General features: G+C 36.0%; 1 protein-coding gene across 9 annotated transcripts in view; it reads left to right on the forward strand.

Annotated features, from left to right (window-relative positions):
* Nucleotides 1-15,779, forward strand: part of ATRNL1 (attractin like 1) — a 543,705-nt gene that overhangs the window by 70,915 nt on the left and 457,011 nt on the right. For all 9 annotated transcript variants that reach the window (XR_010610974.1, XM_065672331.1, XM_065672333.1 and 6 more), the window contains exons 7-8: nt 1,103-1,190; nt 10,518-10,773. Coding sequence is in view for 8 of the 9 variants with exons in the window: in XM_065672331.1 (XP_065528403.1) it covers nt 1,103-1,190; nt 10,518-10,773 (344 nt within the window). In the remaining variant the exon portion in view is untranslated. The remainder of the gene's footprint in view (nt 1-1,102; nt 1,191-10,517; nt 10,774-15,779) is intronic.

The following is a 15,779-nucleotide window of genomic DNA, read 5'->3' on the forward strand; positions in this document are numbered from 1 at the left end:
AAAGGTTTAAGTTTTTGCGTTCTTTAGTAATTGTCTTATTTTCTGCTTGTCATTTTCTTATGATTATTATAGGTGAAAATACAGGTACCATCAATCTGTATGTGATACTGATGTGTAATTTCTTCAGTTTTGTGGAAACACTTGCTACACTTTGCTGCAAAACATAAAAATGTGATTAAACAGATAAAGAAATCCATATGCTGACATTTTCAAGCAGTGCATATAGAATGTTATCTACATTATTGAAGATAATTTATTAATATAGGAGACTTGCATGTAATGCATGAATACCTTGGGTAGCAGAAATCTACCCTGTCAGTAGAGGTAACCCTCTACTGACCATTAGTGCCATGCCAGCATGGTTTAAGCAGTTCATCCATGTTTCACTTCTTTATGACAGTTCGGATGTATGTACACTTCATCATGTATTGAAAACAATGTTGAAGCAGCTGTAAATATTACCTAGTTGATTTTCATGGTAACTTGTATATATAGAGAAGTCCTAAATGTGGTAAATGGAAATGATGGCATGTTTATTTCTCCTTTTTTTGTCTACATTGTTTTCTTTCACACATTTACAGTTATCCAAAACCAATCCCATCATCATTATCATAATTTTCTTTTCTACCTCTATTAATAATTTTTTACCTCTCTTTCATCTTGTGATGTGTTAATGCATTAATGGATTAATAGTTAATTAAAAAACTAATGGAAATTAAAATCAACCACGTAGCAGAGAGAGTGTTCAACAATAACTCTCCAGAGTAGTGCAAAAGATTGTGACATAAGCAGTTGAGTGGGGTGGGTTGTTTATGTGGCTAATAACAGTGATCTTGGCAATGGAGATTCATAGCTACCAGATAATTTTGGTGATTTTTATTACAGCCCCATTATTGATGGGAAAGAGCTCCTCCTGTTTTGCTTGATGAACATTTGTACACTATTGTAACAGTTCAGAATAATCATGTTACTGTTGCTAACAAATAACCATGTCAGATAAATAGCGACTGGTCAAACTTGCCAAACAGATGTCAGTCTGAACATACAAACCTCTCTGTTTCTCTGCAGCTAGAAAATGTTTACTTTTCTATTTCTCTTTTAGCTACAATCTGGAAAGCAGTATATGGAATGTTGTACCTGTATCCAAAGGGCCACTTCAGAGATATGGACACACTCTTGCTTTATATCAGGTTTGGACTTTTCAGCATCCTATTTCATGAATCCCTTTGTGTGTGCGGTTAGTGATCTTAAAATGATTCATCATGAACATAGGTTATTTTTGAGGATAATTTAATTTCTAGTCCCTAAACATTTTGTATTAGTGTCTTATTCAGTACTTAGATGTATTGCACAATTTTTGGAAAAAAGATTGTGCAATAGATCTAAGTCACTTACTAGCTGACCATAAATCCTCAGAGCTAAACCTCCCAATAAAAGGGGACTAATATAATTGGAGTTGCACTAAGGGAAGGAGAGCTAGGAACCATGGCAATGCTCTTGCTGACTGAGCACCATCCCCAGGGACTACGCCCAGCAGGCAGAGCCAAGGGTCTGTAGCAGGCTCTTTTGACAGACCCAGACACGGCAAGAAAAGACCCAGGTCTGGGTACTATTCAGGGAGACCAGTCAGGGGCACAAGGAGACATGGCCTGAGGCAGGTCTGGAGAGAAGGCTACAACACATACCTGAGCGCTCAACCCTGGAGTATATCATTATCCTGGGTTCAGCAGTAGCAGTCATTTTTTCTCCTTCTTAGTAGCTGGTGCAGCGCTGTGTTTTGACTTTCGGCCTGGCAACAGCACTGATAAACCCGACATTTTTAGTTACTGCTCAGTAATGTTTACTCTGACCAAGGACTTTCTGAGCCTCATGCTCTGCCAGGGAGGAGGGGAAGCTGGGAGGGAGCAGAGGCAGGACACCTGACCCAAACTAGCCAAAGAGGTATTCCATGCCACAGCACGTCATGCCCAGGAGGTAAACTGAGAGTTACCTGTGAGGGCTAGTTCACTGTGGGGTCAAGCTGGGTATCGGTCAGTGAGTGGTTGTATTCTCTTCCCTTGTTATTTCTCTTATCATTATTATTATTATTGGTGGTAGCAGTAGTGGTTTGTGTTATACCTTAGTTACTGGGCTGTTCTTATCTCAACCCGTGGGAGTTGCATTCTTTCAGTTCTCCTTCCCATTCCTCCAGGAGTGGGGGGAAGAAAGGGTGGGGGGAGTAGACTGCATGGTTCTGATTTATGGCTGGGCTTAAACCACGACAGTCGTCTTATCGTAAATTCAAATAAATACGAACTACTGATAGTTTTGCTTCTACTGATACCATGTAGTCTGCACGTGGCTTTCTTCAAAGCACTTTTAGAGGTTTATTTCACTATATTAAAAAAAAAAAAAGAAAAAATGATTCCCTGTACTGATAGAATATAAAGAAAAAAAAGATCTTTACTTAAAAAAAGAAAAAAGGCTTTTGTTTATTGGTTACTTTTTGGCTACTGTTAGTTATGTGAGTGCGAAAGGGAATGCAGTGCTTAATTCAGCCTTGTACAGATGATGGCGAACTTGTTAATGGTGACAGAGAAGTACAGAAATTGTATCACATTTTTAGTTGTTTGTAGAAGATACATCCATCAGGGAAGAACATAAAAGATTATATAAAGTCTGACCACAGTGTTCATCTGGCCTGGTAACATGTCTTAAACAATGGGTAACAGCAAACACCAAAAGAAGAATATAAGAAAAAATGACTAGAACATTTTAAAGCTTCCTCAGAATATTGTTGTAGTCTGCATCTGAGATTTCCTAATATAGGATAGTATTTTTGTGGAAAGATTATGAATCTATGTGTGTGGTGTTTTTTATTTTTTGAACCATCTATTTATTTTAGCATTGATGCTACCCTGTGCCTAAAGAACTCCAGTGTATTTTGTGAAGAAATACCCCATTTTTGGAGAGTGGTACTAGCTGTTTTAATTTTGATAATCACTATTTCTTACTTTCCATTTACTTCCTCAGTACCACTCACAAGTTTCTGTGAGTCTGTCATTTCCTTTCTCTATCATTTCTTTTTCATGCTGAAAATTCCTTGTGTTTTCAATAATCCTCTAGAAGGAAGTTATTTCATACCTTAGATAACATTGAATTATCACCTCTACCTCTTCTGGTTCTGTAATATCCCTTCTGAAACACAGGGAATCACAGTCTTTAGTATATTGGTTCCTCAGAGGTCTAATGTTTTTCTGTTTATTCTTAATGGTATTTTAGCTTTTTGAAAATCTGCTGTTGTCTTTGAACAGATATTTTCACAGAACTATCAGTTATAACATCAAGATCTCATTCTAGTCAATTAAAAACCCACATTTGTATGGACAGAGTTAAAATGTGAGGAGTGCATATGCATAAAACCTCAAACTTACCTATGTGAATGCTTATTTGCTCTTGTGAGACCTCACCTGGAGTATTGTGTGCAATTCTGGTGTCCTCAACATAAAAAGGACATGGAACTGCTGGAACAAGTCCAGAGGAGGGCCACGAGGATGATCAGGGGACTGGAGCACCTCCCGTATGAAGACAGGCTGAGGAAGTTGGGGCTGTTCAGCCTGGAGAAGAGAAGGCTGCGTGGAGACCTCATAGCAGCTTTCCAGTACCTGAAGGGGGCCTATAGGGATGCTGGGGAGGGACTCTTCATCAGGGACTGCAGTGACAGGACAAGGGGTAACGGGTTCAAACTTAAACAGGGGAAGTTTGGACTGGATATAAGGAGGAAATTCTTTCCTGTTAGGGTGGTGAGGCACTGGAATGGGTTGCCCAGGGAGGTTGTGAGTGCTCCATCCCTGGCGGTGTCCAAGGCCAGGTTGGATGAAGCCTTGTGTGGGATGGTTTAGTGTGAGGTGTCCCTGCCTATGGCAGGGGGTTGGAACTAAATGGTCTTGAGGTCCTTTCCAACCCTAACTATTCTATGATTCTATTTACACTTTTGTTCGTCTTCATATTGCACATTCAGTGTTATGAGATTGTTCTGCAAGTAATTCTTTGCTTTTGACCATTATCTCAGCTATTTTGAGTAGCATAGTATTGTCAAAACCTAGTAATATTTCCATTCATTCCTGTGCCAGGTGGCTTGTCAGTATGTTGAACAAACATATCCCAGATGCAGATTTCTGTGGGACACTGTTAATCACCTGTATGCATTTAAGTGACCATTTTTCCCCAAAGCCTTTATTTACTGAATTATTTAGCCTTGTGTTATCTGCCTTGCTTTTCGCAGAGTCTCTTAAGATTTTTCATGCCTTAAAGAAACTGTCAAGCGTCTTTTGGGAATTCCAGGTAACTTTCTCAACCAGACCTTTGATTTCTTCAAGAAAATCCAATGATTTGCAAGATAAAACTTCCCATTTCAAAAGCTGTTAGACTTTCCCTCTGTGGGCCTGTCTTATCCATTTGTTCCCTGAATTCAGTCCTTTATGCCTGTTGCTTTGCACTCCTCTGGTACTAACACATTTTTAAGGAGGGATTTACAAGCTACAGAGAAGGATCATCTTTTTTGTTCTTGAATTCCTTCAGAACTGATCCTGCTGACTTGTTGCTGATTGTTCCGTCAGCTTTGTTTTTTTTACTATAAGCTCCTGTTAAGAATTTCTGCTGTGGAAATACCTCTGAAGTCTACCATGAAGAAGTCTTGCTGGAAAATTAACTTCATTTTATTGCTACCAATTGATCTTCTCAGAATACTCCTTGTTGTGTCTGTGTCTCTTGGCACCACAAAGTATCTAGTTAGCTGTGTTTCTAATCCCTTTGAAAAATGATGTATTAGTACTTATTATATATAGTATTTATTTATATATAAATTCTGCAGGCAGCTCATTAAACTGTTTCATGTCTTGACTTGTTATTTCTCGGTGGTTTAATCTGCTGGAGATTTTTAACCTTTATCTTGAAGTATATTTTTTCTTCTAGCAGTCTTCATTATCCTCCTGCTAAGTCAAGCTTTTTTTTTATTTATTTATTTACCTATTTGTAGTGGAAAGGATTTGTAAACAGAAAGCATTCATATGATCTGTGCAGATGTCCTTAAATTGTCTTCATATTGTCAGTAAGGATTTTATCCTTTTTACTTGTTCCTTTCCGATTCTTTTTATGATCAGTCTTCCTTTTATATAGTCCTCCTTTATTATTATTCTTCCAGAGATGTTGAAACTGTCTATGGCATGGTTAATATAATAGAGGCGTTTTTCAGCAGTAATATGAACAAGATTTTGTGCATGCCCCAACATCAATTCAGAAATTGCTTTTCAGGTTGTTGGTTCCCTGACTCATTACTAATGTATTATCTGGTCTTTGAAAGGTCAGATCTTTCTGACCGCTATCTTTGCTTGTTATGGTACTTGTAGAATGTGAACCTTTTGGTTCAGAAACGTTCAAGTAATGTATCATTTATCAATTCAGAATAAAGGCTTAAAATATCATTTAACCTTTTTACTTGACACTGCTAATATTTTCTTGAGATATTCCAGACTAAACAGTAACCAATTTGAGCTACTTTTACCAGCAAATATTAAATACAGTAGACCTGTGTTAAAACAGAGATCCTTTTGGATATCAGTGAGGAAATGCCACTCTTGCTAATATTAATGAATGCTACAAGCAAGTGTGTAGTGAAGAAGCTGTTGCTGTTAAAAGCACATATTAATTAGTAATTAGATTTCACTAATAATGGACACAGCACTATTCATGTCATATAATTCATATGTTGCTTGTACTTACATTACATTAAATATCAATTACATGCGCCAAAATGAGCTGGTCATGTATGAAATTTCGAGAGGAAAAGGTACATCTTTTTGCAGTAAATTCTTGTTAAGATAAACTTTTGATATTTTTCTTTTCAGGTGTGCAGTCTCTAGAAACAAACAGAAAAATAATGTAGTGTGAAGAGTAGTAGAACATAATACCTAGAGATGGCAGCTTTGAGCTGTGTTTTCAGCTGTGTACTAGTCATTGTGTAACGTTTCCTTTATAGTTGGAAGAAAAAAATAGCCACAGAGAGGAAATTAGATTAAGTTTTTGACTTGAGCTCCTGAGATTTCAAAGCCTAGTGCTAGACTGGATTGAGAGCACAGAGCTGGTATTGCCTGATTGTGGTGCAAGGTAAATTGAAGCTATAAGATTGACTCTGTAGAGAATAAGTTACTGTGCCCATTTCCCTCAGAAAGCTTCTTTAGTTAAAATGAAAGTACTGTACTACTTTATTCTGAAGAAAAAAAAATCAGATGACTCTCACTGATATATAGTTATGACAAGTGACTGAGACTTTTTATGCATTTATAGATGAGAAGAGTATAAAAGTTCTTGCTTTTAGACCAACTAAATGGTTGAATCACATTACCTTCAGTGTTTCAGAATGGCTATTGGAAAGGCACTGCCTCTCTCTGATATCAGTTGGTTCTCATCAAAGATTGTGTATAGTTCCTGGCGTCTTGATACTGAAAAATGCCCACATACTTTAAAATAATTCATATAAGAAATAAGATTACAAAGAGACTGGAGTAAATGGCTTGTGAGGTTTTTAAAGTAAGTACATATAGCTTGGCTAAATAGTGACTAGGTGTAGGGAGTTTGACAGTAACTTGGAAAATACTAGATTCTTGGAATAAAGTAGAAAGGGAGTTGCATACAAGGTGTTTATGGTTGCTGCTGGAAGCTTACTTGGTAGTGAACTTGTGGTTGTATCACAGCATTCATCCTCATAATTAAACTACTGCTAGTGTTCCCAAGAGTTTGGAAGGATGACTGGCCATTGAGATTTGTTTCCTTTGAGTCTGGCGATAGGAATGAAGCAAGCATGCAGGCCGATGTAGTAGTAAATGTCAAGATGTTTTCCAGTATATGGGCCGTTTTAAACATAGTTAAACTTAATTTGGCTCATTTGAGTTTAATGAATGTTACTTCCAATTTTAAAGCTTTATTAAAACGAATGATTGTTTTGATTTCTTTTCCAAATTAATTGGTATTAGTATTGAGTCCATATATCTCTTCTGCTATTTTTTTTATCAGTCTGATGTAATGGGAGGTTAATTGGCTCATGTGGAGATGTTGATTGTTCAGTTTTTTCTTTTGTGATAACACATAGAAGTATGTCTTGGGGAAAAGGAAGAAGTATTGCATAGTCCTAAACCAGGTGGCAAATGCTGAATGCAGAAAACAGGCTTGTGTTGAATGAGTTACTGCTAGGTGACTTGAGTCTTATTCATATTTCATTAGGGAAAAAATAATCCAGAAATTTCTTAAAGATTTGACTAAACTGTTAGAAATTTTAGGTATGCAGAGAACAGAAATTCTCAAGAATTTGAGTCCTGTTAGGTTACATAAAATTAATTTATAGACTAATGCATGGGTACAGTCTAGGGGAGACAAAAAGATGGATAATTGTGTTTCAAGAAAATTGGGAATTGACTGTTCTTCATGCAGTTTAGGAGTAGTATTTTTTTGGCCAAGTTTTCAGGAACAGATTAGATTTAAATAAGAACTAAAGCAGTAAACTTGTTTCTGAGTAAGAGACTTTTCTACTATGTAGCCATAACTCAGTTGAGAAGTACAAAATGAAAATTGCGTAGTTATTTTAACATGATTAATTTACTTCCAATTCATTAGAAATGGATTGTAAATTACCCTCTTATTGCATTTTCTTTACACTGGTTTTTTTTTTTTTTTTTGGTAACTACCAGATAAGATTCTTTTGGAATGCAGGCAAGATTTGCATAACAGTGTGACATTGCTGGGTACAGTCAGAGCAGCTGATAAATGTTGTTCTTTTAGGAAATAAGAAAAATTGCAAAGTCTAAAGAATAAAATTATGATAAGTTTTAGAAAAATCTTGAATTACTGCACTTATATGAAATATTAAATCAGTATTAACACTGAGATATGATGTAGGGAATAGAGCATGTCCAAGGTCAAAGGAACTATATAAGTGATAAAGGTAGTGTAAGTTTGTAATGGGATTTGTATTTTTCTTTGAAAATCTTTAGGCTGCTTAGGACCATTTGCGCTGGTACCTTCCTACAGTCTCTTCCTGATTAGGCTTTCCAGATAAATGTCCACCTTTATGTGCCTAGGATGCTGAGTTTTGTCTAACTATGCATGTGCCATTTTTTTTCATTCTGTATTTATTCTACTGACTCTGGTCAATGAGCCTTTCTTTGTCTGTGTTCAGCTGATCATCACTAAGTTTTAAAGTGTTTTTCAGCAGCACTAGGAGCTGCTTCATCTCAGAAATAGCCCTTAGCGAAGCTTAGTTAAATCTGTTTTTGCGGTTGATAAAGCAGTTGTCATGACCTCCTCATCTTATTCTGTGAATAGTTTTGTGTACAGGATCTGCTGTGTCATTTATAAAGATTGCTTCTCACAGGAGTGTTCTTTTATCTGAACTTTGAATCATTTAAAACAGAACTGTGAGGAGGATTTTTTTTTGCTGTCAGCTGTCTGAGTAATCATTCCAAAGTTCATGCAGCTCTTTAGGTCACCTTTTTTTCTGTGTAGTGTCTTCCTCAATGTCAAATCTTTTTTCTTTGGTTACTGTTATACAGCACCTGCAGCTCCCTAATTAGCTCCTCTGTCTGCTCTAGTCTGTCTGCATTTAAAAATAAAGAAATAAATATTTAATCTACTGTGTTAGAGATGCTGATTTGCTGTGTGAGATCTTTGTGGCAGTGTAATGAATGAGCCATATAGGATGCTTTTAAGGAGGATACCTGTTCAAGCCATGCCTTCGAATCAGTGCACAGTCTCCTTACAACTTTTGCGGGTCTTCACCATGCTGTTTAAAATGTTGTTTTGTCTCATGGGAAAAGAATGGGTTCAGATACATGTATCTAATCGTATTACAAGTTCATACTGAAGGATGTGAACATCTTTTGGTCATACACCACCATCCAAACTTATCAGTAACACAGAGTATCAGTGCATAGAAGTGATATAAATTCCAAATCAAGAAATGTTTACCTGCCGCAAATGAAAACGAAATAAAACAGTTGAAACTTGTAGAAATTTCAAGTGTTCTCTTGAAAACAGGTCAGACAGTTTGGTCAATTACTTGCTGACTAATCTGTCTGAGTAATGAGGAAGTTTTTCATTTGATCTTGGACTCTGTGGTTTACTGTCAAGTGCAGGTATTATTTATATAGCTTTATAACCCTCACAAGCCTTTGTTTTGCCTGACTGAATAGATTGTCATTCTACTTATATTTGACATGCTTACGTTTGAGTTCATACGTTTGAGTTCATCTTCCTTGATGTGTATGATGATAATAGCATGCAGCTTACATTTCTATTTAGATCCCATCAGCTCCTTGTACAAGTCCGAAATTTCTGCATGGTTGATCCAGACTTCTTATGTTCCATCTTACTAAATTTTCTAGTCTCATTTCCTGAGGCTCAGTATCCCATGCCAAGCAAAACTTTGCCAATGTTCTAAGCTTGAACCTTCTTTTTTTTTTTTTTTTTTTTTTTTTTTTTTTTTTAGCCAGGTAAGACTGAATTTGGGGTAGAATATTGCATTGCTGTATGCAGAAGGCAATTGCAAACAGTACAAGCACCATGCAGGTGGGATGCAGAGTGCATGTGGTTCTAGTATGTCCTAGCAAAAACTAATTATTCCCAGAACCAGAGGTAATTTTTTCTACCCAGGACAAACTGTCTTTGAGGCAGTCTGTGAAACTAACAAGCTGGAATTTGTTTTGTGACTTTGTGTGCCTTGGCTTGCAACTCTAGATGAAGTCTGAGATTTAGTAGGATTTGCTTTCAGTCAATATTTAAGTAAATCCTTCATGACTTATCAAACCAGATGGCATTGCTGTTTGAGGTATGTGGTTCATGAAGACCAGAAAATCTGTTTTGCATCCCTTTAAAAGAACTCAAAGTACTTCCCTATGGGATTTGATTTTAGCGAATGTGCCCAAGAGGATGCTATATAAACATTGTCCCTTTTCTCTGGGCTCTGATGACTGCGAATTTTCTCAGGACTTAAGTTACTTTGCTATTAGGAAAGAATGTGCTCTCTTCTGCTTGTGCTGAATGAAATCTCCATAGACTGTGTGTGTGTAAAATCACATTTTAGTTCTGTGAACTGTTCCTTAAGAAAACAATATAATATCCTTTCTGTTTAGTGTGGGTTTTTTCTTTTTTCTTTTTTAATAGAATGCTGCAGGATGGATTAGAAGAGCCGTGTAATTAAAGTTTTTCTGCTTGAAGTAATCTGGTTGAGATTAATTTTGGTGTCATTTTCATGGCTAGGTTTATTTTTCAGAGAAATAGTCTCCTTATCATCATTGTTGGTTTAGTTTAAATATCGTTGCCTGGGATTAGTGTCTGATATTGAGCTAGTCAATGTAAGATTAAGCGTTAAGATCGAAATCAGATAGTTCAGTTATGAAATACTGCACAGCACAGAAATATGTAGTTCAGATGTTATCTTTCTGTAATCCATTATTTGCTTTCTCTTCTCTCCCTTCCAATTTTTGCAGGAAGAAATCTACATGTATGGAGGCAAAATTGAAGCAAATAATGGCAATGTTACTGATGAGCTGTGGATTTTCAACATACACAGTCAAATGTGGAGTGCCAGAACTCCTGCAGTACTTGTACATGGCCAACAATATGCTGTGGAAGGTCATTCAGCACACATAGTAGAGCTGGACAGCAGAGATGTGGTTATGATTATAATTTTTGGATATTCTGCCATATATGGTTACACAAGCATTGTGCAAGAATACTACATCAGTAAGTCACTTTCAAATAATTTTATCACATACTGATTGAAAAATTCCTGATACTTTTTTCCTATGTGAAGAACACTCCTGTTCAGCGTGAAAATTTGTATTTTTCAGATAATTAGAAAGAAACAAAAAAGAGCTTATAATGTAGGTTAGGTTTCTTGTCAAGCAGTAGCATTTCATACATGTTTGAGTATGCTGGCTTTGGCTATATATTAGTGTGTACATGGCCGATATATTACTGTGTACGTGGCTGTGGTACTCTTTAATAGGCAAAAGTTGAAACCACAAATTCCATGTTGTGGTTATCGTTGTGATGCAACTTACCTTTTTTTACCACAGACTTAATAGCTTTTACTACAGAGCAGATAGATTAAAAAAGAGTAAGTAGGTCAAAAATCAGAAACGTCAGAACAGAATATGATGTACAGTGCTTACTAAATTACTTGCTTATTTTGAAGGTTAATGTTGCTGTAAAATTTTCATTCTGGCTTTTGAAATGTAATAACTTCATTGTATGTAGGGTTCTCTATAAGAGAGAGATGCTCTGTGCATGTTGCTTCTAGAGGAAACAAGAGAAAATGAACATTAATTTTTGTAAATAACCTCCCAGAGCTGTCTGGGATTCCCCTTACAAACTGTAAGCTTTTCCTACAGGTGATTTTCAATACTAGAATTAAATAAAGATATTTTTTTCTAACACATAATACATCAAAGATATTATTTTCCTAGAATAAACATGAAAATTGACACCTTCTGATACTTTTGAAGATATGTTTATATGCTTCCTAATTAAAATTGTAACATTTTCTTACTTTTCACGATTCTTTGTTTTCTATAGAATTGATCTGAACCACTTGGTTATTTAGGCCATCCACAATGTGCATAATACAAAATATCAAAGAAGTATATGTCAAAGCATAAGAATTTTTTACTGTTCCATTTAACTTTTTTGGCCTGTATGTATGTGTATATAGACACTGTTTAAGCAGATTTATAGGCAGGGGAAATCCCTTCAAAACTCAGTGGGTTCTTATGCTTCCTGGCATTAGCTCTGATGGTACTGTTGGCATTTTAGAACTATGTTGAAAAAAGGATAAAAGAGAATGGAAATAAGAGCAGCAGCACCATGATGTGCTTTATCTACAAAATTTGATTGAACTGCATTGAAGCGCTATAAAACTATGGTCTTAGAATGATGCTTTGCAACAGTATTATAAGATTTTTTTGAGTATTAAAATAGTTTTTTAAAAAATGTAATTTCTCAGAGTTTTTTTTAACCTATCAGAGAGGATTATTTTCTTCAAAAACAAAAATATGTTGGTCTGTTTTCTGCATGCTCATTCACTGTAATGTCTATTGACTTAACTTTGAATCAGTTATTGGCTTCTTAACATGCTGCTTATTTAGTCTGAAGTAGAAGTACCAGTATTATTCTTGCCTTATGAAAAGGGGTACATGATTCACTTTGTAGTACAGCACTTTCTTTCTGGCAGATTTTATTGCAGGCCTTATTGTTGAAATATGTATAACTTTTTCTTACTTTAATCTTTTAAAATGTTAAAACTGTGGAGGATTAATAAAACAGATTATAAGCATATTTAAAAGAAACAAAACAACTTTCCCCTTCCTCTACCCCCCCCAAACCTTTCATACCATGGTGATAAGCTTTGAGTCAGAGAAAGCACTTTTTTCTCTGGCAATTATTATGGGTTTGAATTATTATATTGTTTTTATGCCTCCCTTCTGAGGAGATTATTTCATCACATGCTAGTGAGAAATTTAGTTTGATAGAGAAAATATGTTTCACTTGTATCAAATATAAAGTAAACTTGTAAAAATAGGCGGTATTACTGTTGAAAACCATTGATTTCAGTGGGCTACTGATGTGATAAAGGATTATTGGTGCATGCGATGCTTTGCAGAACATGGTCTAAAATGCTGTAACAACCATTTTTGCTGTGGCTAATTCCCATGTTTCATTTTAACCTGATTGCATCTCATTCCTTCCCTTCCCCTGTAAATTAAATGAATTTTGTGGTGAATTTTCCTGAATTTCCAGCTGTAACATTTATCTATGGTTTTTCACCTGTGGGATCATTTTTAACCTTAAAATTCCAGATGGTGGTTTGAACTAAGAATGACTAGTTTTTTCTGGGGAACGTCAGCAGTTCAGAATCCAAACTTAAAAGACATAGGAAGTGATAGAACCATTTCTGTGAACCCACCTGAATAGGAAAGAAAATTTTTTTTATAAAAGGGCATTATGGAAAGAAAGATTAAAGTCCAATATATTCTTTGTGCTTATTCTTAAAACATAGATTGCCTTAACATTTCATAGAATCATGGAATCAGCTAGGTTGGAAAAGACCTTTAAGATCATCAAATCCAACCATTTCAAATTGTATTGCTTTGTTCTTTTAAAATGTTATCAGCCATGACTTCTAGTCCTAATGAAGGCTATTTTTCAAGCATTTACCAGGTGCCTACAGAAAGAAAGAGGTGTAGAAAGAGGCGACTTATCCTTTGGTTCATAGGAATTGAAACGTCTAGTGTTCCAGTCCTGTTAATGGACTTTGAACCTGATGCATGGTGCGAAAGCTTTCTTTAGTTGCTGTGACCCTGATTTCTGTGGTGTCTAGGTCAACAAACCTCTAAAGGGTTTTTAATGATTTGTGGATTCCTTAGCTTTTCATATAGCTATGTACTTCTTACTAACAAAATATGTGAATCAAACGTGTGCAGGGCCTGAAAATTTCTTTGGCGTTGTCCAGCGCAGGAAGTAAGTTCCATCAAGTCAAATTCTGGAAAATTAGGCATGGTTTGCAGGCAGGTTTTCACCATACAAAAGCACAGGAGTTCATTTCCACTCCAAAGGTGTGGTGATTGTTGCAGGAACAAAAGAGCTTCCTGTCGTCCTTTCTTGCTCTACTCAGACTTATGATTTTTGAGGAACCAGTAAATCTTGGTATGGGAATTATGTGAATGATTTTACTAACTTGAACCATAAAGCTTTTCTGGGTTACTCCCCAGAGAAATTTATATCCCTTTAGGTTAGCAATACCTCATAAACCTCCTAAGAATCTCAATGTGAGTCTGAAGGTGAATATAATACTGATGTTTTGTTTTAGGTGAGGTTTATAAATCTCCTTATATATTGAGAAACTTCTGAATAAGTCCTTTGTGCTGTTATATATATTTTTTTAAGAAGAGTGGTTTGGTTTATCAGCATACAGTTTTGTTTTCTAGGCTGAATTTTATTATGACTTTAGAAGTAGGTTGTAGGTTGCTTTTGATTAAAAATGTTTCTTTGAAATAGTGTTTAAAGAAATGGCTTTATGATGCAACATGTGTTTCCCCTTGATTGTAAGTTATCATAAGCTTCATGGTTGCTCAAAAAATTAAGTTTGTCGCTGCAGTGAAATGAAGATGCCACACTTAGGTGCTTATTCAATAGAGAGTGTATAGGTTACTTATAAGGAAGAAGTTCTTTACTGTGATGTTGGTGGGGCACTGGAACAGGTTGCCCAAGGAAGTTGTGAATGCTCCATCCCTGACAGCGTTCAAAGCCAGGTTGGACAGAGCCTTGGGGTGACATGGTCTAGTGTGAGGTGTCCCTGCCTGTGGCAGAGGGGTTGGAACTGAATGATTCTGAGGTCCCTTCCAGCCCTATGATTCTATATTCTTTTTACCTAGTCTGTTTGAAGGTTGTATTGTCTTAATGGCAGATCAGGCTGATGTATCTAACTTTCCACGGATTCTTACTGAATTTATTATTTCATAATAAAAAAAATACCGGTCTTCAAACATCATTTTGGAAACAACCATATCTCAAAATGCTATTTTAGTTATTCTGTTTTGAATGATTAAAAGGTTATTGCTCAAATCTGCAGTTTTTCTTGATTTGGCCTTCCCAGTTCCGTACAATTACACGAATTGGAGAAAAATAAAACAAGAAACTAAGTTTTGTTTCTTTCTCTTTTCTTGCCTTTCATTGTTTGATGATGGAATAATTTTACATCTTTGGATGTGATTCTTTGGATGTGATCAACTTCCTGTGATCAAAGCACTGAATTTTTTCACCTTGGCCATCAAAATCAGTTCTTTTAAAGTGTAAACACCGTATTTCATAATTCCTTTAAAAAATGTATGAGGATTAATCTGAAACAGTTTGGATTTTGTTCACAGTGCCATTAGAAAAGCGGGTATAATTTTAGTGGCTAGGCATCTTCTAATTCATACACTATCTCTATCAATGGCCTGTTTATATTCACTTGTTTTCTGGGTGATACATTGTTTAATATAAGCAGCTTGTCTCCTTTCCTAGAATTCTCTCTGAATTATATTTATAGATACCAGTACTCTCTTTTGCAAGACTAATTAAGGCAACCTCATCTATTCTCCTGTCATTCTAATAGTTCATCTCTGTACCTCTTCCACAAGGAGTTCATCTGTCTTGAATGTGGATGATTAATGAAGCCTTTGGGATATTCTAGGTGAGATTTCACCAGTGCCTGGCTAACTAAGCTTAATCCTACTTTATTGGGAACACCTCAGTTGGTAGGTAGTAAAATGACATTTGTACTGCATCTGTGAGAAAGTCATTAATGACTCTTCGGTGAAGCAGTGCTGCTACTTATTCTCAGTCATTATCAGTGGATGAGGTTCCATTTTATAGACGTTCAAGTTGCTAATCCCAGTGCACAGTATCTTTAGGTCATTGTTGAATTTTGGTCCTTTTTTTTTTTTCTTGTAGCCAAGATCATCCAGTTAATTTTGCACATTTTTCTGCTGCTTCTGTGAACTGTCTAAATTTATGCAATTACTACACACTGAATTTGTGACAGTGTCATAAAATACACCCATTCTGGTCCTTAAAAAGTATCCCTAATAGTCCCACCACCTCTCAAAACTGTTCATTGCTGCTTCTTTTTTTCATGCTCAAGTCCCGTTCTGTTACGATGGTTTATTTAACAATTTCCCATTGTGACACTAGAGTTAAGGGTATTACTA

This window comes from Lathamus discolor, chromosome 3 (genome assembly GCF_037157495.1).
Source record: "Lathamus discolor isolate bLatDis1 chromosome 3, bLatDis1.hap1, whole genome shotgun sequence".
Lineage (NCBI taxonomy): Eukaryota > Metazoa > Chordata > Aves > Psittaciformes > Psittacidae > Lathamus > Lathamus discolor.